The sequence below is a fragment of the Eretmochelys imbricata genome, chromosome 3, assembly GCF_965152235.1.
Source record: "Eretmochelys imbricata isolate rEreImb1 chromosome 3, rEreImb1.hap1, whole genome shotgun sequence".
NCBI classification, from domain to species: domain Eukaryota; kingdom Metazoa; phylum Chordata; order Testudines; family Cheloniidae; genus Eretmochelys; species Eretmochelys imbricata.
In genome coordinates, this window is record NC_135574.1 from 99,901,776 (window position 1) to 99,925,903 (window position 24,128).

General features: G+C 41.3%; 1 protein-coding gene across 7 annotated transcripts in view; it reads right to left on the reverse strand.

Moving 5' to 3' along the window:
- The window catches only part of EPB41L2 (erythrocyte membrane protein band 4.1 like 2), a 243,547-nt gene that overhangs the window by 66,052 nt on the left and 153,367 nt on the right, over nt 1–24,128 (reverse strand). For all 7 annotated transcript variants that reach the window (XM_077813040.1, XM_077813035.1, XM_077813038.1 and 4 more), the window contains one exon: nt 16,957–16,999. In XM_077813040.1, the coding sequence (XP_077669166.1) occupies nt 16,957–16,999 (43 nt within the window). The remainder of the gene's footprint in view (nt 1–16,956; nt 17,000–24,128) is intronic.

Below are 24,128 nucleotides of genomic sequence, written 5' to 3' on the forward strand. Positions count from 1 at the left end.
AATATTGTTTGGAAAATAATTACTAGTTCCCAACATATGCTGCCAAATGCCTGGCGGTACTGAAAGCACCCACTTAGCTGTTATTGGACACTGTGACACAACTCATAGGATTGTGACAAATAGTGTCAATCATAAAGCAAGCACCACAAAATGAACAGACACACTGTCAGTGTTCTATTCATAAATTTGCACCAAGCACCACACAGTTCCTAGTAGGCCCCCAAACTGCAGGGCCAGGTAGAGCATAGCACACCACAACACGTTACTATGGCTCACTGTTAAAATGCTCTTTCAAAGCCTTCCTGAGCCATACAGCTCCTGGCTGAGCTCTTCTGATAACCCTTGTATCTGGCTGTTCAAACTCAGCAGACAGACGTTCCACCTTTACCCTCCACCCAGAGACAACTTTTCTCCCTTTGCTTCACAGATACTACGCAGGACACTGCAGGCAGCTATAATCACTGGGATATTTTTCTCAGTGAGATCCAGTCTTGTGAGTAAACGTCACCACCCCGTCAAACGACCAAAAGCACATTCAACTGCCACTCTGCACCTGTTGAACCAGTAGTGTTGAATCATTCCTTGGTGCTGTTGAGGTCGCCAATGTACAGCTTTATGAGCTGTAGAGTAAGGGGTAGGCCAGGTTTCCCAGGATTACTACTGGCATTTTGGCATTGCCAAAGATAAATCCGGTAAGTCAGGAAAGAAAGTCCCTACTTGCAGCTTTTTGAACAGTCCTGTGTTCTTAAAGATGTTAGTGTCAGGCACCTTCCCTGACCAGCCAATACTGATGTCAGTGAAGTATCCCCAATGATCCACCAGCACTTGCATAAGCATAGAAAAATAGTCCTTTCTGCTGATGTATTCTGGGGCAAGGTGGTCTGGTGCCAAAATAGGGGTGTGTGTGCTGTTTATCACTTCACCGCAGTTCACGAATCCGATCATTGCAAATCCATCCATTATATCCTGCAAGTTGCACAGAGCCACAGTCCTGTGTAGCAGGAAACGATTAAGGGCCCTGCACATTTGCATGACAGTGGCCTGCATACTGGATTTTTCCAACTCTAGAATGATTTCCCACTGACCAGTAGCAATCTGTCTTTGCAAATTTCCACAGTATGATTAAAAAGAAAAGGAGTACTTGTGGCACCTTAGAGACTAACCAATTTATTTGAGCATGAGCTTTCGTGAGCTACAGCTCACTTCATCGGATGCATACCGATACCACGGTATGCATCCGATGAAATGAGCTGTAGCTCACGAAAGCTCATGCTCAAATAAATTGGTTAGTCACGGTATGCATCCGATGAAGTGAGCTGTAGCTCACGAAAGCTCATGCTCAAATAAATTGGTTAGTCTCTAAGGTGCCACAAGTACTCCTTTTCTTTTTGCGAATACAGACTAACACGGCTGTTACTCTGAAACCACAGTATGATTGATACTCACTTCTCCTCTGTCAGTGAAGCTCTCACTCTAGTGTCCAGATGCTGGAGGGCTGGGGCAAGCTCAGTGCACAGTTCCAGGAATGTGGTCTTGCACATCCAAAAGTTCTGTAGAACTTGTCATCTCAACCCTGCATTACAGCGTGATCTCATCAGTCAGTCCTCATTTCTCATGCCCAAAAGCAGCACTCCACCATTTGCAAGCACTCTGTGAACCACCAACAATCAGGAATGCTGGGACAATTGGTATAGTGGGGGTACTAAGAGCCATTGAACCAAACTGTAAACCCTGTACATAATGGAAAGCACTTCAAGCCAAGGGGTGTGGCACCCCCAGTACCTATGCCAACAATTGGTTCTCGCTATGTCCTACAGCAATTTGCCCTCCAGGTGTATACATCTTCAGTACACATGCTGAATTACCACAATTTATTTAGACTATTATTACAGCCACAAACAAAATTCAGTAAAGCTGTCTGAAACTGACAAATTAACAATTTTGCACTGGTCACAGTATGAATTACTGGCTGCCTTATATTTTAAATGGTAATGGGAAACTGTTTCTCCTTTGAACATAAACTAAATGTATTAAACTGCTTGTGTACAGCCTGTTTCTGTACTTCTGACTTAGTCTACGGGTATAGCTCATGTGACAAAAGCATACAAAAACTTGATTGTCTGTATAAAACTTTATACTGTGATACTGACATTACAAACTGCTGGGCAAGGTAAAAAATGTTGATATTTAAATGATATTTAGAATTTTGTCTGTACTAGTGCTCTCTGTTTATTGGTGCTTAATAATATGGCCTACTGAAATGTCAAGAATTTGTCTAGCCAACTTGCTACCTCAAAAATGCTTCAGAAGCAACATTAGACACATTCTTCAAGGAAAAGAATGTAATAACCAACAGTGCACAATTAACGATTCATCCCATCTATACTGGAGAATCAGTGTTTTATCCCAATAAAGGCATTCTTGTATCTTTTACTGGTGGTGAATATGCTATTTTTATGGCTCAACAAATAGTTCTGTGGTAGTGTGGCAAGAACAAATAAATTAATTGCACACAGTCAACTGTAAAAAAATTAAGGGAATTATTTTCCCTCTGCAGTGTATTGCACCTGAAATTAAACTAGGGATTCAAGATAAACTATGATCAGTCCTCCTTCTGAAAACCCTCCACGTACTTTGTCCAGCCCATGTCATGGACCCTGTCTCTTCCCCGCACCTCAGTCTCTCTATTCACAGTCTCAACAGATGATGAAAAAAGCAACTCTTCAGCAACTTCTCCTGTCTTTAGATTAACCTTATCTGTCACTCCATCTGAATTAATCTCTCAAATGCAGAGGTTTTCCATTGTCTATACCTCTTAAAATCTTCTTTTCCTTTTCACACCAATTCATTTCAACTCCATTTAACATTACAAAGCCTTTGAGATAAAGTTTATAAGAAAGAGGTTATATAAAGCAAAATTTCTTTGTATACAACTTGATGCACAGGCCCTTAGCCATACAGTTCTCCTCATAAAATGAAAATCAGCTACAGACGAGTTTAAATTGAAACATTTTTATATACCAGCAACACTAAGTAATATAAAGTCTTGCAAAATTCCCAACTCATGGACTACATATTATACTAGCATTACTTAAGATTTTATTTGTAAAGTAAACATCATTTGATCTGATGTTTGATTTGATTTGGAAGTTCACCTAATTAATCATTTCTGAGCAGCAAGGAGATTAGCCTACATTACAGTATGCCTAACACTATTGTAATTCACCCTTACAGAACCAAGGTAGAATTTTTCCATACTCAAACTGCACTTACAAATGAATACATTCATTTTCAGTTCCCAGCCAGTCAATCTTATCCCCCAACCCTTCACGCTACAAAAGAAAGGATTCCTGCCCTTCTCCATAGCCTTCACCCCTTTTACAATTCTGAACTTGTATCTAGTTGCTGGGTGTATATGTAAATCATGTCCCAGCACTACCAAGGGACCAAAATTCTGGGGACCCTGAAAAGGCGAAGTCAGATTTCAAAGGCTGCCACCCACTCTTGTCTCTTATTGGCCAGTGGAGTTTTGGCAGAGGGGAAGGAAGAGAAAAACAGCAGGGCAAAAGGAAAGTTTCCAAATTTCCTCCTGTGCTGCAGGAAATTCCTGTGACTGCCATGGAAGAGGGCAAGGGGTGGCGGAGGGAAGGGAACTATCTGGCTGCTGAAGCCACTCACATATGTATTTGTCCGCTTGTTACCACCCTCTACTCTCAGCTCTCTAGATGCTCCCTGATCCATTTTGCCACTACCAGTTTAAATGCTTGAATCATTCTGCAAGATGCCATGAACTCTGGCCCCAATCCAGCAAAACATTTAAACATGTGCCTAACATTAAGCATGTGAGTAATTTCTTTGAATTCAATAAGACTACTCACGTTTCAAGTTAAGCACACAGAATCACAGAAGTGTAGGGTTGGAAGTGACCTCAAGAGGTCATCTAGTCCAGTCCTCTGCTCTCAATTGAGGATTAAGTCATAACTAGACAATTCCCGACAGGTGTTTGTCTAACCCGTTCTTAAAAAAACCAACAACCGAGATTCCACAATCACTCTAGCCACTTTATTCCAGTGCTTAACTACTCTGACAATTGGGAAGTTTTTCCTAAATTAGGAAGTTTCTCCTAAGATGTTTAAAATGCTTTGTTGGATTGAGACTTGGGTGTTCGTCACCTTGCAGCATGAAGCCCAAGTGGACAGAGACATGGGAGGGTAATGGTTTTAAGAGCTGCCAAGCCACCAGTGCCATCTGCATTGGTTTCCCTCCCTGATACCAGAGATATGCTTTTGAGCAACATGTCTCCTCCACCGATTCCCAGCCTGAAATTGAGTCAAGAACAAGTAGCAGGGTGCTGAGACGCACACTGGTGCGGCTTGTGATCACAGAACTTTCAAGGGGGCAGGCTTGACTTTGCTTCACACAAGAATCTGGCTTGCCAAGAAACCCTCTTGTTCTCCTGCACTAGGCTCCAGCTCCCTTCAGCTTCTCTTCTAGCATATGTCAGAATCACGTATGTTTCCAGGCATTAGCATTCTGTGAGCAACCCAGTTTATTAAGGGCGAAGTACCTTTACTATTTTCCACTACTCACCCCTAGGGTTGTTAACAGCTCAGGATATAAATGTGCTATTACCAATCAAGGTCTCATACTTCAAGAACCTTTCCAGCAATAAGCCTTTGCCTCCCAAAAGAGTTAAAAAGTGATCTACTTATTTTTAAAGTTACTGGAGTATCCAGACAGCATACTACCTGGTTTGGAATAATTAATAAATACAAGACAAGGGTTCAGTCTATGCTGCTTTCTTACTGTACAAATCAACATCCTGTCAGATAGAGGTGTCTGCCACAAAACTTATAACACCTCCTTTAGTGTTTTGCTAAAAACTCTTGATCTAGATGATGATGCAAGACAGAGAGATGTTAGCCCCATTTGTTAATTTGACTGTTAACCATCTCCCAGAGCCTACATCAAATGAAGTCTGCAATATGGTTATGTTTACTTTAATGATGTGAATATATTCAGATTGCCCTTGACAAGATGGCCTCAAAGTTTATGTGAAGATAGCCTAATTATGAGCCAGACTCTTACCTATGTGGGTTTTCCACACTTATGGGGAAGAAATTTAAGGGCTTTGGCTCCCTAAATTCACATCAGCAGAGAGCAATCTCTGCAATCCCATCACCCATCTATAACTAAGTGGATAAAGAAACTGAGGATCAAAGAGCAAGAGTGAACCTCTTTCCATTGTTATTAATACTGAACGGAACTGACTGGACATTGTGTGCCCAATTCTATTCTCAGTTACACAGACTTGTGTAGACAAAACCAGACCCGGTAATATCTGGTTCATGGTGGCTGTTTTAAAAGTAGTTTGACATAAAATTTTTCTGTAAGAATAAATTCTCTTACACAGCTAATTTTCCAAATCAAGTTGAAATGGGTTCTAGTCAGGATACTTTGACAGAGGAGTCAGAAGGTCAGTGTTATGTGAGTAAAAAGGAAGCAATACCTCTAGCTTCAAACACTTGAACACACTATCTGAATTATATGCATCTAAAAGAAACTATGTTCAAATCACATTCCACAAAAAAGGGTTGATATACTCTTCCAGGAAAAAAAAAAGTTTAGAGTTAAGGCTGAAACCAATCTAATTCACCACTTGTGCATCCAGCCACCCACCTACCAACACTTTTAACAGTGCATACTAACATTTGGAGACTTGCATTAACAACAATGGTATAAATCAAAGTAAGCAAGTTTCATCATGACCACTATTCAAAAATTGTGTTTACACTGTTTTCCTGCCCAACCCTTACCCATGAGGTCTATTGGGTCTGGATTTTACTTCCAAAGTTATTTCCAAAAGGCAAGGACCATGGCCTAAATTTTCAAAAAAGTACAGTGATTCTGACTGCCAAATTTAGGAAACCTTAAACAGGCCTTGATTTTCTAACATAAAATGTGGGTGCTCAGCACTTTCCAAAAATCAGACTCCTTTTAAGGGGTCTAAAGTTGGGCACCCCAAAACTGAGGAACCCATAATCAGTGGACACTATTGAATATTCGGGCTTTTATCTTTATGCATCATGGACATCTACAGTGCTAATAACAACAAAATCAAATGTCTTAACCGTAAGATGTGTTCATGGTACAAATCCAATTTAGATAAATTCTAAAAACATCTACACAACAAGAATAGCCTCTATCTGGTACAGTTCGACAACTAAAAAATGCTCACTGTGGGTCACTGAAGTAGTTCATCTCCAGTGCAAACCTGTATAGAAAAGTTAATAACGTTCAGCATGTACCAAGAAAGTGGAGCCAGTAGAAACTAGAAGTAGATGACTAAGTATAAGAGATGTCTTTTGGTCTTTTTGGCATTGCTTTGCCCAGCCTCATGCTACTTGATACCATTTCTATCCTTATTTCTGAAAGCACGAAGGTTTGAAGGGCTCTAGCCATTGTTGCTCTACATTAGTTACAGAAAGTAATGTCACTCAATATATCAATTCATTAAAGAAACAAACTCCTTTCACAGTTCCTTCAGTTCAGTAGACAAGTCTTCACCATTTGTAAATCAGAACCATTCTGTAAACTATAATGTGAAAATCAGATTATGCTCATCCACATTTAAATAGGACTTTATCGAGTATTAGAAGTGTTTTGCAATTCCCACCCTTCCACCTTGCTTCACTCTAAGGTTTAACCCCAAATTTCTTCCAGATGAAGTGGGGAAACTGGCAGGGGATCATTCCACTGTGCCCATGAGAGGGGTCCCTGAAGGGGGTTGCAGAGAGGGATGCTAACAAACTGAAGGGTGTATCCCAATTTCTCCATTAGGACCCACTGATCTGTGCTAATATGTGGGTCCAAATATGCAGAAAGTGGGATAACCTAGTGGAAAAAAATGGGATAGGAGAAGCTGTCGTAAAGCAAACTGGTAAGCTATCTGACAAGATAGTCAAACAGACTGCTTGGTACTTCCAGGCTGTCTACATGAGCTTGCTGAAGATGAAAAAAGTGAGGCGCTAGTGGTCACCTTTATGACTCTCCTTTTTCCTCCTAGATTGGTCATACTACCTAGGCATAAAGGACTGGTAACAGTGGAATGACTGAGGGAGGAATTACTTCTTTTTAGGGAGTGGACTCTAAATCCCCCAAAACTTCAATGTAGCCTGCAAGTCCTTGAGACTGTGAATCTTGTCAGTCTGCTGAGAAAAGAGGGTCTGTTCCTCAAAAGGGAGATCCTGAACAGTCTATAGGGCCTCCTGTGGAATACCTGATGATTGAAGCCTTGAACACCTACATATTGTTATCACAGATGCCATAGCCCTAGCTACAGAGTCTGCTCCATGCAATGAAGCCTGGAGAGAGGTCCTAGCCTGCAGTTTACCCTCTTCCACTACTGCCCGAACCTCTTGCCTGACATCCCCTGGTAACCTGTTTTCAAACTTGATCATTGTCCCAGAGGTAGAAATTATATCTACCCAGCTAGGATTGCTGGTTCAAGATACAAAACTGGAAACCACTCAGGCCTTTTGACTGTTGGCGACAGAGAAGATAGCATTTCGCACAAAATCCTAATGGGTTCCAGAATGGTCTCATTTATAAGGAGAGCTATTTAGTATATCCCTTCTGATCTCAAAACATCCATCAACCTGTAGGAGCTCTCCTGAATTACCTCCACCTGTATGCCCAGGGAGGAAGGAATCCTCTTGAACAAGTCCTGACAGGCCCTGTAATCATTTTGAAAAAGCAAAGACACTCAAGACACTACCGCCTCACTGGGCAATGACGAGGAAGAACACAAAGCAGGTTGAGTGGAGCCTCTTATAACTCATCCAAAAGAGATTCTGCTGGGCCTGCTCAGCACCCTACTCGGTACTAGGGATAACTTCCCGAGCCTCTTCACATAAACTATCCTGGCATCTACTAGGAGACCTGGAAGGAGAAGGGTGCAGGGAAGATCTGGTGGTGGGAAGAAACCCCCTGGGCTCAAATATGGCAATTGGTAGGGCATTGGACCACAACCTCTTTGTCCCTTAATCAACATGAAACCTCTGCTGGATACCAAGGACAAAAACCCCTCAATGATTGAGAGTGACACCTCCTATCTTGGGACCAAGACACATATGATTGAGTCTCTGACTCTGAAGAACAGCCTGAGTCACCCAACCCGTAGAGTCCTGCACGGATACAAAAATTTAGATCTGCATCTGATCCACATTGGTAAACCAGTGCTCTCAAAACTGTGGGGTGCACTCCCGTACAAGGGTGCAGAGGAACATTCAGAGGGGGCATGCAGAGACCCTCAGGCCAGCCCCCATGTGGGGGACAGAAGGGGCAGGCAGAGAGCATCACCCAGCCGCACTCTGATCCCAGCCTAGCTCCAGCCCCAGCCAGCTCCGCTCCAGGCCCTGCTCCACCCTCAGCCCAGCCACAGTTCCATTCTGCCCCTGGCTCCGCCCCAGTCCAGCTCTGCATTTGTTTCCTCTTTACCCCCAGGCCAGCCCCAGCTCTTCCCCCATCCCCAGTTCAGCCCCTGGCTCAGCGGAGGAGCTTGGGCTGAAAGCAGAGCTAACTATGTAGTAATGGAGGTGGGAACATGGACAGATTCCCATGACTGGTAAGGGGGGTGGGGTGGTGACAGAAAAAGTTTGGGCACCATTGTGGTAAAAAGTACAACCGTATCCGCAGAGATCTTTACGTCTACAGATTTGCAGGGCTCTACCAACTGGGACTGTGGTACTCCCAAGTGCCGAGGACCACTGTTCAGACCAGAGATGATGGTATAGAAGGGAGCATATTGGCCTTGCCTCTGGACAGCACAAGGCAAGGAGGCAAAAGAGGGTCTGATGCTGGCCACGGTACCAGAAGTTGATCTCTACCAGTAGGCAAGATCCTGTGCCACGGCATATGCCTCATATGAGTCAATCTCTGATTCTGAAGAAGAGTCTGAGTCGCCCGACTGGTAGAGCCCTGTGGGGATACAAAAAGGTGGATCCAAATCCGATCCACGATCCGCAAAGACGGTAATCCAGTGGTCCCCAAACTGTGGTATCAAGAAGGTCCCCTGACACCGCTGTTGTTACACTGAAGGGGTTGGTACATCAGCAGGGATCAGTCTCAACAGCACAGGCACCACCAGTGCCAGAATTGATGACCCCACATAAGATGCTGTCACAGCATCTGGGAGTGCCTCTTCTCAGAGGACACGCTACCCTCTTTTCCAGCTTGTTTATTGGTAGATGGTACCAGGCTCCTTGATCTCTTGGAGGATGAGTCCTTTGACGCTTTCTTTGAGGTACTGGGGAAGGAGAGCGGCACTAAGATGCAGCAATGTCTAAAGGAGCACTTCTGACTGAAGTAGAAGCAGGAAGGCTCTGATGGTGGACGCAGGGCTGACTCCGTGAGAAGGTGGCAGAGCCTCACCTCCCTATACTTTTTAGATCTGACACCTGTTCTGGATGTGACCCTTGCTGAGGTACTTCAGACACCTAGAATGGATTTCTTTCTGCTGATGCAACATTTAAAGCCCGGAGACCAAGGCATTCCCCAGTACCATGTGTTGGCACCCAGAACAAGTGGGAACAGACACTCCAATAAACTATGAAAAACAACTCAAACAAAATTCTTACAACTACAATACCCACCTGCTGAAGTGAAGAAACAGATTGACAGAGCCAGAAGAGTACCCAGAAGTTACCCACTACAGGACAGGCCCAACAAGGAAAATAACAGAACGCCACTAGCCGTCACCTTCAGACCCCAACTAAAATCTCTCCAACACTTTATTAAGGATCTACAACCTATCTTGAAGGATGACCCATCACTCTCACAGATCTTGGGAGACAGGCCAGTCCTTGCTTACAGACAGCCCCCCAACCTGAAGCAAATACTCACCAGCAACCATACACCACACAACAAACCACTAACCCAGGAACCTACCCTTGCAACAAAGCCCGTTGCCAACTCTGTCCACATATCTATTCAGGGGACACCATCACAGGGCCTAATCACATCAGCCACACTATCAGAGGCTCATTCACCTGCACATCTACCAATGTGAGATATACCATCATGTGCCAGCAATGCCCCTCTGCCATGTACATTGGCCAAACTGGACAGTCTCTACGTAAAAGAATAAATGGACACAAATCAGACGTCAAGAATTATAATATTCAAAAACCAGTCGGAGAACACTTCAATCTCTCTGGTCACTCGATTACAGACCTAAAAGTGCCAACTCTTCAACAAAAAATCTTCAAAAACAGACTCCAACGAGAGACTGCTGAATTGGAATTAATTTGCAAACTGGATACAATTAACTTAGGCTTTAACAAAGACTGGGAGTGGATGTGTCATTACACAAACTAAAACTATTTCCCCGTGTTTATTTCTCTCCCCCACACCCAACTCCCGTTCCTCAGACGTTCTTGTCAACTGCTGGAAATGGCCCACCTTGATTATCACTACAAAAGGTTTTTTGCCCCCCGCTCTCCTGCTGATAATAGCTCACCTTACCTGATCTCTCTCATTACAGTCTGTATGGTAACACCCATTGTTTCATGTTCTCTGTGTACATAAATCTCCCCACTGTATTTTCCACTGCATGCATCCGATGAAGTGAGCTGTAGCTCACGAAAGCTTACGCTCAAATAAATTTGTTAGTCTCTAAACTAGCTATGAATGAGTACCAAACTACATACAAGAGAAAACAAATTCCCTGAAAGGGAGAACACTTGCACAAGCAAGCTAACATACTTGACTACCAATCATGGGGGGTCAGAAGGAACTGAGGGGAGTAACGGGTGGCTCTGCCCTTTACACCTTTGTGCAGTACCACAAGGAGCAGAGGGTACATGTGATGCTCGAATGAGTACTGCTAAGGGAAAAACCTCCTAGTCTGAAGCACTGGGAATGCACATAGTGAAATAGCCACGTGCAATTACTTGAAGAAAAATATAATAGGAATCATTTTCTTTATTAGTAGGTGGAAGGTTAATTACATATTGTATATAAATATGTAGATAAATTAATGCATCTGCCATTTTAATCAGGACTAATCTATTTACACAAATGACTGTACTTCAGCTATATTTTCAGCATAATCTATTCACCACAGGAAATGAAACTACATGGTCTGTAGAGAATCAATTGTAATTTTCATTCCTTCAGTAGAAAATGAGCCAAGTTTTCTTAAACGTAATTATAGGGCGTTTGGAATTAATGAAATCCGTAGCAAAAATGATTAGTGCAAATGTAAAGCTTTTGGAGAAAGATCAGAATTAAAAAAGTGTAGGTTTAACAAAGAACCTTCCACTTCAGTTGTGATGAACACACTGTTCCTCTCAATTACAGGTGTTTTCACTTGGTGACATGTAGTGAAAAGATTACACAGGTGAGCCCCCGGAATAATTTACAATGCTCTTGTGTTTCAAGTACAGAAATGGAAATCTTATTCTTGACTAGCATATCTCCCCTTAAAATCTACATTATCCCATATGCACATTAGAGTGACATTTTATGCAACACTACAAACACACTAAATTATTTTAACTAAAAATAATTTTGTTCTACTTGTATAGCATTAATAGATCTGTAGTAAGTGACATGAGTCTGTATATAATATACTTTTACTTACTAGTATATTTTATTCTCAAGTTGCTATCACCATTTTCAATCTTAATAAAAATGAATTCAGTAAATTGGGAACATTAAAAGCCGAAGACAATGAAAATACTGGCAAGAGTACACCATTATGCTTCCTGAGGTGCTAGTACAATACGAATTTTATCATGACTTAAGAAGAAGCATGATGAAGCTCTTATTAGTATTACCCTTGAAATAAAGGTGGCATGCGTTTTACATTAGACTCTGAACTACCACAACATGGTATGTCTAAGAATGATGCAATAATACTGGCAGTGAAGAGCGACCTAATATCTGGAGATTCCACATTTAGTAAAATTTATCCTTTCTTCAAGTAATTAAGGTCCACAAATTTATTATAATGGATACTTCAGCCTGCTTGCAGGTTGAGGGCAGAGCCAGACCTGTTATCCACTCACAGCAGGGGAATGCTCCACCTCTTCAAGTTCCATCCAGTTGAGATATCCTGATTGCGGAAGTTAATTCAAATTTACTTTCTAAATGACAGACTGTGTTAAAGATACTTTAAGGGGAAAGTACAACAATTTCTCCTAATGGAGAAAATGACATATTACATCAAACAACAATTAACAGAAATCCTCTCTCTGATCTTAATGATCCATTTCTTTTCCGCGTGGGTTGGATCTGTGGACCTTATTACTATAAGGAAGGAAACGGTCAGGAAAGCACATAAAATATTCTATTCCTCTTCCTGCTAAGGTCCACAGATCTGTTAAAGTAGGTTTTTCATAGCAGTGTGCCTCCAGGGAGGGAAGCATGATCATCCTTTAAATAAATGTGTTAGTCTCTAAGGTGCCACAAGTACTCCTTTCCTTTAAACATGGACATCCAAGATGAGGTAGATTGTATGTAATCCATCTCCCCTTGGGCACTAAGGTATGGAGAAGACTTCTGTCAAAAGAAAGGAAATGGCACTGAGTAAGAATGAATGACCAATAAGCAGAACTCGGTGAACTAGTGGATATCAAGCAGATCTCAGACAGAAAGACATGACTACTCTGCCCTGACACTGACACTTAATCGAAGGACGGAATTTTCTTGAATTTACTTAAGGAATGAATGCCATGGCAGTTGTGAGGACTACTTGTCTGAATTAAAAGTACGATACCGGGTTTTCCAACTTCAAATAAACTCCTGATTGGAGCCCCTGTCAGTCCTACTCTAATGGACAGGATCCAATGGATCTCCTTCAGAGGTCCAATCCAAGTATAGCTGTGAAGAGGAACTCTACGACCTTGTGGGGTTTGAATGAAGTTATACCCAAAGGAAGTATTTAATATGGGGACTTGTACAAAACTTCCTCTTCTTGAACACGTCAAGAATATTATACTAAAGAGATATGACCTTTTTGCATGGACACTCTTATACATCCACAATAAAGGATTCCTGAGTGAACTAAAGGATCACAGGTGTTGGAAGTAGGGGGGCTGGAGGTGCTGCCACATCCCCTGACTTAAAGTGGTTTCCATCATATACAGGGTTTACAGGTTGATTCAATGGCTCTCAGCACCCCCACTATACAAACTGTTCTGGCACCTCTGTCAAGGATATGTTTTGCTAGTTTTAACATGATAATTAAACTGTGGACTTTGTACCAGCCTGTAGAATAAGTTCTATTGGTTTGACTTCTCTTTTGGGTCCATCAGAGCAATACTTACTTCAATCAAGTGTTCATTTGAAACCATCTAGTCCCAGCTGGAGGACCAGTCTTGCAATAGCAGACCTCTGAAAATCCAATGCTAGATTATTCAGGTCTCAGAATCATAACCTCTTCAGCCAGAAAAGCATGAACAGTTTCACTGCTACTCTCATTCCTACTTTTTGTGTTGGCTTGGGAAAAATGGTCAAGCTGGAAAGACATATAAAAGAGGAGACCTTGCTCAGTTTTGCAAGATGTCACTGCCACCTCACATTCTGGTCCCGGCACACAGAGGTGCTACAGGACATTTTATTTACCGGTTTTAGATACAAAGGTTGATCACTAGCCTTCCAATTTTACTTACAATGATTCAGATACCTCTGGGTGTAGGAGCAACTCTGCCAGTTTGATTTCTGACATGCAAGTCTTGGTGTTTATTTCCCCCTTGGTGAGCATTTTGCTCCACCCAGGACAGACTAATCTCACTCTGGGGTACAGCTGATAGGGTTTTCATAAGAACTGGGAAAAACACAATCAGACACATTGACTGTCATGATCAGAACACATCTGTTTTCAAAGGACGGACCAGTGTCCTGAGACCTTAATAACTCAATCTGTTCCAGTTGGTGGACACTGTACTCTCTCTTTCTGGTAACCATTCCCTGAACTGAGTGGGTAAAATCCCTTCAAAATAAGAACAATGGGGGATTAGAGAATATACAACTAGAGCTAGATCTCTGTCAATTGAAGAGATAGGGTGATCTGCAGAGGGGATATACAAGATTACTGAGTAGGTATCATATGAACTCTGGATTGCTGAAGTGTACCTACATAGGAGTTCAGAATTCAAAATGGGTTCCAATAAGAATTGGCTGTTTCTGTGACACGTGTTTTTCATTATGGCCATCTTCCTCTTGTGTTAACATTCTTCTGAGATGAGACCTTGTACCTGATAGTATTCATCTTCAGTTCAAGCCTATAGCTTACTTCCCCGGCACCACATGTTTTTGTTTGTACTGAATTCTGCAACCATATCACTGTGCGTTTGCTTCAGCTTTCTATCTGCACAGAATCCTGATCAGAAAAATTGTCTGAAGAGAAAAGTAAAGTAATTTGCCTTCTTCCCTAAAGCCAATATTATTGCTACTCCCTGGGAGCTATGTAAAGATGAAATGGTAATGCTCGAAAAAGAGAAAAGAAAAAGGCTTCCAGCCTTTTGCAGAACATAAACATTGTGTGAGGATGGTAAAATGGGAATGTTTTGAAGGCAAGCTTCTTTTAGGAACTTCTTTAGAGATTTCAGAGAGGGCCCTGTGCTGTGTCCCCCAGATTATCCGGAGGAAGAAATAGGAGCTGTAATACTCCAACCTGAAATAGAAATAGATTACTTTATAGATTATTTAATTCATGCCGTGGCCTTTCACCTGGTTGCTGAGATTGGGAATGGGACAAAGCTGTTCCTGGAATTCTTGAACAATTCCACAGGGTACTCTCTCTAGACAATTTCTGCTGACCTCATTTAATCAAAGCTATAGATAGCCCATTTTCTGCCAAACTGACAGAGCCTGGCACCAGTTGGGGTTCTAGCTCCAAACAGGGCTGGTTGGGAGAACTGCAGATAACTAAAGCAAAAGAGGGTAGTTATTGACCTTGCATTTGTTTTAGCTACTACTTGCAAAGAGGTATTTTCTCTTGTTGTACTTCCCAGACTGCTTGATCTTGTCACATGACTGCCTTTATGTAGAGTGTCAGAAGCTAGGATTACAAGATTACTTTTCTGAAAACTCTGAATAGCCACAGCTTCTCATAAAGTTTCCAATTGTATCACTGGTAATGGATTTGTGTGAGCATCTGATCCCAAAGCCTCATATCTATATGAGCCAGATTTTAATCCCACTTTTTAAAAACTGATTGCTAGTCTAAAAATGTGAAAGTTCAGAATTTTCCTCAGAAAAGCTCTGCAGCAGGGAGGTCTAGTGGGGGCAGAAAAAAAACCTAAAGGGAATTTCAGTGCTGCCAGTGACTAACAGGTCTGGTTCTGCCCCCAGATGCAAAGCAGGCTGAAGTATAAATTCGTGGACTTTAGCATGAAGAAAAACCACCTCTACCAGAAAACAGTGGCTAAAAGCATTGGGAGTCTTTAAAGAATTCCTGGGTGTTAAAAAAAAAAAGTTATTTCAAAGGCTGATATAAACAAGCAAGCATCATAATAATCATATTTGATACACAAGATGCTCATAAGAGACATTTAATTTAATGAGTTACATAAAATGTCTCCCAACAGTCACTGAAGACCACATTTTAACACAACTAACATTTAACAGACACGGAAAAGTTCAGATACCCATTTTACTGATTAACCCCTAATCATCACTTTAGGCGGCATCATGTACAGTAATTACAGAGTACTTATGACCACGTGACATCTCAGCTGAGTCAAGAATAAACTGGAAAGAAAATTGTAAGTACAGACAACAATGAAAATCTATATCCATCTTTTCTTCAATTTTACTAACACTACTTTGTTTCAACCCCTTCAACAATTTAAGGGTTTAAAAATTATTGAAACTTAATTACAATAATTTTGGAAAAGGCCAGATATTTCATAATAGGGATCCTTTTATTGCCGTTTCTTTTTATTGTATGAGGGAACTGGGAGAAATTCACTGAATTCCACATTCTGGAATGACTACTCCTCTGTTTACCAGGTAGGCTGCATTTGGCACATATGCATAAAACACCAGGTCTTAAAACGAAGTAGAAAGAACTCTGACATTGAAAAAAACCCTTTCTATTGTTCAATATCCTTCTAGAACAATTAATCATTGTTTCTGTGATTTCTTTAGATTAATCATGGAAATCAAGATGACAGGAATCAGGTTAATAAGATCATGCAAACAGGTAAACATACATACATGACTCCCTAAATCAAACAGTTTTCCTGAAGTTATCAAGACAGTTACCCCACAGAATTGCAACTCCAGGTGAGCTGGAGAAAAGAGCTCTAAACTTAGCATTAGTACTGAAAAGCTTTGCCTAAGTAAAGGACGTGATTACTAAAGTAACTAGGATTCCCTTGATAGGAAGCACTCTGAATACTGCAAATACCAGAGTTACCTGATTGGTAACTGTAAAATTTACAAAGTCAATTAACAAGTTAAATATCATGACATTTTTGAAACAGGCTAACAACATTAGCTCTCTGGTAAACTGTCCAAACCCATCCAATAACCAGGCAAAAGGTCCAACTGCGACAGTGCACAGTTCTTCACCACAGTAGGGGATTGCATGTTAAAAAACATTTATTTCCAGTGTCATCACAACACACTGTTGACTAATTAGGTTAGTGAGCAATGTTTTAATCCAGGCCTAAAACATATACAGACCTGAATAATCCTATCCAAACTGCTAATAAAAATCTACCATGGACACCACAACGCATTGTAGACAACTGTGCATTCACATAGCTCCTGAACTATCTGTAGATGGGACAGGGGAGTCAGTAGAAATTATGTTTTTAAAACCTTCATGACAAGTTTCCTGCCATATCCAAGGTTTTGCTTTAAATAGTTTAACTTTAAGAAAATATATTTCTGTATTAGAAATTGAGTTCAAGAATTTAACATCAGTACAGGAGTACTTACTTCGAATCTGTCTCTTGATTTCCTTTGAAGAATCTAACCAGTTCTGAAAAAGGAAGAACATCAGTACATAAGGAAATAATTCAGACGAACGAAAGTGTGATATAATTTCATAAATTTAAATAAACACTTGTACAGTACATTCTTCTGATATTCTACTTTGAAAGTACCCTGTAGAATTTTTGAGTTAACTTGTAACTTTCCATCAAGAACTGTGCTTTGATTTTCTTCACCCTCCACCCCCCCTCACACAGAGCTTATTATGCAACCCTTTTAACTTCATTCTCTTAGACAAGATCTTATAATTCTGGAAATTAAATGATATTTTAGAGCGTCTTCTAATGAGTATTTTCAAAGAAATTATACCTCACAAATCACCAAGTAATTTCCTTTCATTTATTCCTTTTATTGACAGAAAGCAGATCTCTATGTGTAATTTCTACACACTACTGCCTACAAACCAAGGTTACTGAAGATACTTCTCTCCCATTTTCTACAACGTAAAATATTGTTTTTCTTCTCTCAACTTCACCCGAACACTAGCTCTGGCAACGTTAGGAAGTGTTGGAAAAGATCTATTCACAGAGCTCACTTTTTTCTGTATTTCCCCCCTTCAAAGGGTCATCGTGAACCAAGTATGGCATTAAAAGCACTGGCCAAAATGTTCAAGCACAAGTATCCATATCCATATTTAAGCACCAAGATGAAACTTGCTTGTTTTTCAGAATTAGGAGCCTAGCTAACAAAGGATGTACCACCTTCAAAGCAGAAAGCACCCCAGTACAATCTGTGTAATCCACTAGGCAGCACACAATGCTTGAAATTGATGTAACTAGGCATTTAACCCTGTGACTGATGATCCAGAAGTATTTCTAGAGGAGGGGAATTGAGAAAGACATAAAATGTAATTATTAGTAACTGGAATTATCCAGATTGCTAATCTTATCCACAGACGTTATGTAAAAGAGGCCTGCACAGTTTAAATGACTTGTAACAGAGCCTTTTGTTTATTGGCACAAATCAAATAGAGATTGATGCGGAAGAGAAGAATGAGGGGGGATTTGATAGCTGCTTTCAACTATCTGAGAGGTGGTTCCAGAGAGGATGGTTCTAGACTATTCTCAGTGGTGGAAGAGGACAGGACGAGGAGTAATGGTCTCAAGTTGCAGTGGGGGAGGTTTAAGTTGGATATTAGGAAAAACTTTTTCACTAGGAGGGTGGTGAAACACTGGAACGCGTTGCCTAGGGAGGTGGTGGAATCTCCTTCCTTAGAAGTTTTTAAGGTCAGGCTTGACAAAGCCCTGGCTGGGATGATTTAATTGGGGATGGGTCCTGCTTTTGAGCAGGGGGTTGGACTAGATGACCTCCTGAGGTCCCTTCCAACCCTGATATTCTATGATTCTATGATTGTTTGAAACCACTGCATTCAAACATCATGGTAATGAATGTAGTATAAAAATTCTGCATACATACTCTAAGTCAGGTTTAATGCATTTTAAGAGTGGGGGTGAGGAAAGAGATAGAGACTGAACCTTTAAGGGCAAGACAGGAAATAATTTCACCTCCAACATCCACTTCACAGGTGTCTGCTTTAAAATCTCCCAAGGATTCCAGAGGTGCTATACTGCCAAGACTGTTGAGAGAATATCTGTATCATTGCATTTGTTGCCTGACCTAGCTACATGCTCTTCCTTCCAATGCAGCCCACTTTTGGGGCTGTGCTTACATGCTCCCAAGGTCTGTACCAGAGTCTTTTCTTGCCTTAGGTAAATTTAGCTCAGTAACACCAAAGGCACTAAGCTGCAGTTCCTTTGGGCTTGTGTGGAGCAGGGAAATTTGCACCAAAGTAACCACATCGATATTTTCACTCTAGTGGAATCCTTTAACACAGAGATGCCTTACACCAGTGTGACTTACCCCCACAAACTTCCTGGGCTGAACCACACTGGTCCAAGTGTGGTTTTTTTTTTTGCACCAGTGCAGTGTATCTACAATGGGGTTTGCATGGTTATAAACTATATCCACTTGGTTACACTCGTGTAAATTTCTCTTGTCCAGAAAAGCCCTTAAACTGCTTTAAAAACTAATGATAGCACCTTCAAGAAAATCATGATCAGAACATAAGATGAAAAAGATTTCCACTCTTGTTTTACACCTTAACTTATTTGTACACATATAGCTACTGCTTTGGGATTTTTAGTTAACAGTGTTTCCCTTCACCTGAGAAAAACAAAACTAAATCCCAGAGCTCCAAGAAATTTCCTATGAATAAGATCTCATCATTTTGGAGTGAGCACTAAAGATTTTTCAATAGCATTCTATAATATAAGCAACTATATTTTAACTTTTATAAGTAGAAGTGATGATAAATTTCCTTCTCTATAAAATTTCTTAAAATTATGAAAATCATTCAAGATTGCTTATAGGAGAAGGACTAAGTCAGCCTGCTTCTGCATTGGCTATTACAAATTTGTTCAAGTCTACTGCAATCTGTATAGTAGTTTTAGATCTTCTTGTTTTTTTGTAACAAAAAACCAAAAACCTGGACATCACTTACTCTTCATAAACCACCCAACTGCCATCTAGTGGAAAAGACTTTCCAGGTGAAATCCTAGTCCAACTGAAGTTAATGGAAGTTTTGCAATTGGTGAAATCCTGGCCTCATTTTGAAACCTTCTGTGTGTCTAGCTAGGCTTTCAGTTCTAGCATTAACACAATTCTTCAAATGAGCAAGGACGAGTTTTATGCTATTTTACATCGACAACAATGATTTACAGGCTAAGTCAGTAGCTTTCCCCCTAGAGGTTTCCCACATTAAGTTTGTAAATAAGCAAGCTCATGTTTGTCATAATGTTCTTTCAAATACAGTGATAATGGTTTAAAACTCAGTCAAAACAATTTCATATATGTACCACTTTTTACATAATATTTTGGTATTACCATTACAAAATACTATGATGCAGTGGTATACTTAACAGTGACATCTGCTTATAAAGAGCAACGTTCTTTAAACTATATTGGTGGAAAACGGGAACATAATAACAAGAAAAAGTTTTAAAATGAAAAAGGCAGCCTTTTGTTTTGTAAAAGATACTAGGTTCACTTTTTCTGATTTCTAAACCTGGAAGTGGTTTGTAGTTTGAGCAGCAATTTTCTAAATTTGTTAATTAACTTTATGTTGCATAACTTTGCCACGGATTTCAGGGCAGCTCTGCCAGATAAAATCAGTGATCCTCGCTGCATAATGCAGGTCTAGTGTTCTATATAATATATGGGACCTTGGCTATAATACATAGGAATAGTTCTGTAAATTAATACATTTTACATGCATGTAAGAATATTTTTTTTTCTGTACCCTTCATTTTGGCTAGAGTATTGTAAATCTATCTAAACAGTCTATCCTGATATGGACCATTTTGCTTTGGCTTATTGTGAAAAGGAAAGGACAGTGCTTTAGCATAGAAGATTTAAATGCGTGCACGTTAAGTTTGATCCAGTAGGCAAAACAAGATCATTCTGTTACATTTGTAAATGGTAGGGTTAGAGAAGTAGACAGAGTAATGAATTGTCAGAGAATGTCAAAATATTCTCCACCATTACAAAATACAAAAAGTGTTTTTGTACAAATCCAGAAGAGCAGCATTTCCAGCTGTGATACAGATCATCATAAGAGCACAAAACAAGTATTAATGGAGCATTCATGAACTCCCTGTTGATTTCATTACCCTACATGCCATCTAAACTTTTAGCAAACAACTTTAATGTTTCTACAAACTCTAAAATTTCAGAGAAAAGTGTAGTTTTACTTTATAACAGGTTTTTTATTAAGTTTAATAAATGCTAATGAGGTCTAGTTTTAAGTTACGATACATTTCTCCCAGCTGCACAGAACACTGACATGGAAAAAATCAATAGGATCCCCTCTATTCGCACTCCTGATGTTGCATTAGGGCACAGCTCTAATTCTCCACTCAGAAGAGTGCCTGGCATTCAGTTTCCACACCCCACAGCTGCGGTCTAGCATGACAGCTGGCTCACAAATGAGTGGCTGTGATGAGTGCACAAGAATGGGAAAAACACATCATTCAGCATTTAGCACTGACTGGGCTAGAGGTCAGAGATTTGTGGCATTTTAATCTAAGGAGGCAACAGCCACAGCAGGAAAAAATGGATCAGAAGGAGCTGGTGCCAAAATGAGGAAACAATCCAATCTTCAGAATCTTAATACAGAAAGGGGGAATAAGAAAAAAAGACCAGCACATAAAAACTGAAGCTTCCAACCCTCTGTTTTTATTTTAAATCTGTGGCTCAAAGGAGCTAGTAACAGTGTTTTGTTTTTTCTGGATCAATTAATTCAAGAAGCGAGATGACCATTTTGAAACATAAAGGAAAAGAGTTGTGCAAAAGAGTAGGTAGGAATGTAATAGGAGATGGAGAATTTCAAGCATATGGTCTTTCCCTAAAACCCAGATATGTGCAAAAGACCTTAAGCTTTACACAGCAAAGAGGAACATACAGTTTTTATCATTCTGAAAACTACAAATATGAAATATTTCCATATATATATATATATGAGACTGACTAGAACAGATAACTTTTCAAATGATAAAAATCTGAGTCCACCTATTTTACGTAGTCCTACTCTGTATATCTACACAGTCGCAACCACCAAGTATTTTGTGAACCTGCACCATGGATGCAAGTCTGAAAAAAAACAACACTACATGGAACTGGTAGTGTTGCCCTAATAAAAAAACGGAAATAAATGCCCCTCAGTCTCAGACAAAGGAAGAAAGTATGTATAAGATTCACAGCACACGCCCGGCCAGCCATCCTCATCTAGAAAGGGCATAATTATTCAGAGACACCATTTAAATTTATTTCACTAGATATGTCAAGATTCAGGATGGGCCTGTCATCACTAAGGATATCAGAAAATACAAGGAATAAAAAAACCTTTCCACTCCTACCTAGTGGCATGAGTTCAGTGGCATTCTTTGCTAGAAGAGATTGGAGTTCTTGCATTTCTTGCTATTGTTAAGCTTTAAAAGTACACGCATTTTAGGGGACTAGGGAGCATTATTTAGAGTTTATTTAAAGCTGACTTTACAGTCTCTCTATTATGGACTCATGTATTTAGCATTCAGTGGTTAACAAGTATTAAACAAACAAGCCTCTCAAACAGACTGGTCTTTGAAGGTGAATACTGGCAAGATTGAAATGTTCTAGAGTGAATACCTAACAACAAGAGATTACCGCCTCTGCTTCTGCGTGGAGGGATGCCAAACACTCTTGCTTCAGTCATACTGAACAATTAATATCAAACTGTCAAGGCACCATGAGATCTCATACATAAGATGGTTGAAGGCATCATTTGTGTCTTGCTTCAGATTTTATTGTGAAAGAACAGTTACAAATGAATCCAGCAGAAGCCAGCTAAGTAATCTACATCTTCTAATCTGTTCTACGAGACAAACACAAAAGACTGTTTTCGCCTCAAATTTATCTTCTTCCTTTACAACATTAATGCATTAAATGAATGCTAGTGCTCATAAAAGTAACAGACTTAAAACACAGTGAGATCCAGTTTAAAAAAAAATAAGAAAAAAATCAAGCTTTCACGCACAGCTATGTCAAAGCACCTCAAATCTGACCTAAGGACCTTTCTTAGGCCTTGGCTACACTTGTGAGTTACAGCACAATAAAGGAGCCCTGGGCACACTAGCCCACTACCCATCCACGCTGGCAAGGCACGTAGCGCGCACTGACTCCGCAGTTACTCCACCTTGACGAGTGGAATAATGTTTGCTGTGCCCCCGCTGGAGCATCGCAGCACCAGCGTGGATGCCCCGGTGTGTTAGTGGGCTCTGATCAGCCTCCAGAAGTGTCCCACAATGACTGTTCCAGTCATTCTGGTCATCTCTTTGAACTCTACTGCCCTGCCCTCAGGTGACCAACTGTCAGATCCGCCCTTTAAATTCTCTGGGAATTTTGAAAAATCCCTTCTTCTTTGCTCAGCCAGGCGTGGAGTTCTCTCAGCAAATCCTTCCAGGTGACCATGCCTCCCCGCCCCAGGCAATCCCCAGTATGGAGCAATGGCAAGTTGCTGGACCTCATCAGTGGCTGGGGGGAGGAAGCTGTCCAGTCCCAGCTGCGCTCCAGCTGTAGGAATTATGATACCTTCGGGCAGATATCAAGGGACATGATGGAAAGGGGCCATGACTGGGATGCACCGCAGTGCAGGATTAAAGCTGAGGAATGCCTACCACAAAGCCTGCGAGGCAAACAGCCGCTCCGGTGCTGCCCCCGCGACCTGCTGCAAACAGCTGGATGTGATACTTGGGGGCGACCCCACCTCCACTCGGGGGACCATCATGGACACTTCAGAGCCCAGTGCAACAAGGCAGGAGGAGGAGGAGGAGGACCAAAGCAGGAGCGAGGGTGCTGAGGCAGAGGAAGACACCCCGGAATCCCTAGATGCATGCAGCCAGGAGCTGTTCTCAAGCCAGGAGGAAGGTAGCCAGTTGCGGCGACCGGTGCTTGGGGAAAGAAACACCAGAGGAGGTTCCCCGGTAAGCGGCTTTTATTTTGGAAAGGAAGTTATTCTGTGCGGGTTCTTGGGGCGAGGGGGGTTAGGGCTGCATGCATGCCTAGATGAAGAATAGGGCATTGATGTGTTCTCTCACATTGCAGTAATCAGCCTCAGTGGTCTCTTCAAAGGTCTCATACAGAACTTGGGCAATGCGCTTGCGCAGGTTTCTCGGGAGAGCCACAGTCATCCTTGTCCCAGGTAGGCTAACTTGTCCATACCACTGTACTGTGAGAGGTGGGGGGACCATTGCTGCACACAGGCAAGCTGCACATGGGCCAGGACGGAAACCGCATTACAGTAGAAGACCCTCCCTTGCTTCCCAGGTCACCCTCAGCAGCGAGATATCTTCCAGGACGAACTCCTGTGGAAAACGTGGGGACAATGTTCAGTATAGGGACCCCCTGCTGCTGTTGGCTCTTCCCAAGGCACAGAAACCCAGAGGACAGTACAGTCGTGAAACAATCAGTCACGCTTGACCCTGTGCTTACTCACCATTTCGGGGCTCCCATGGGTTATGTGCGCTCGCTTTGTGACGGGGAAATTATGCTATTGTGTAGACTGTGCTTGCCCTTAAGTACGGGGG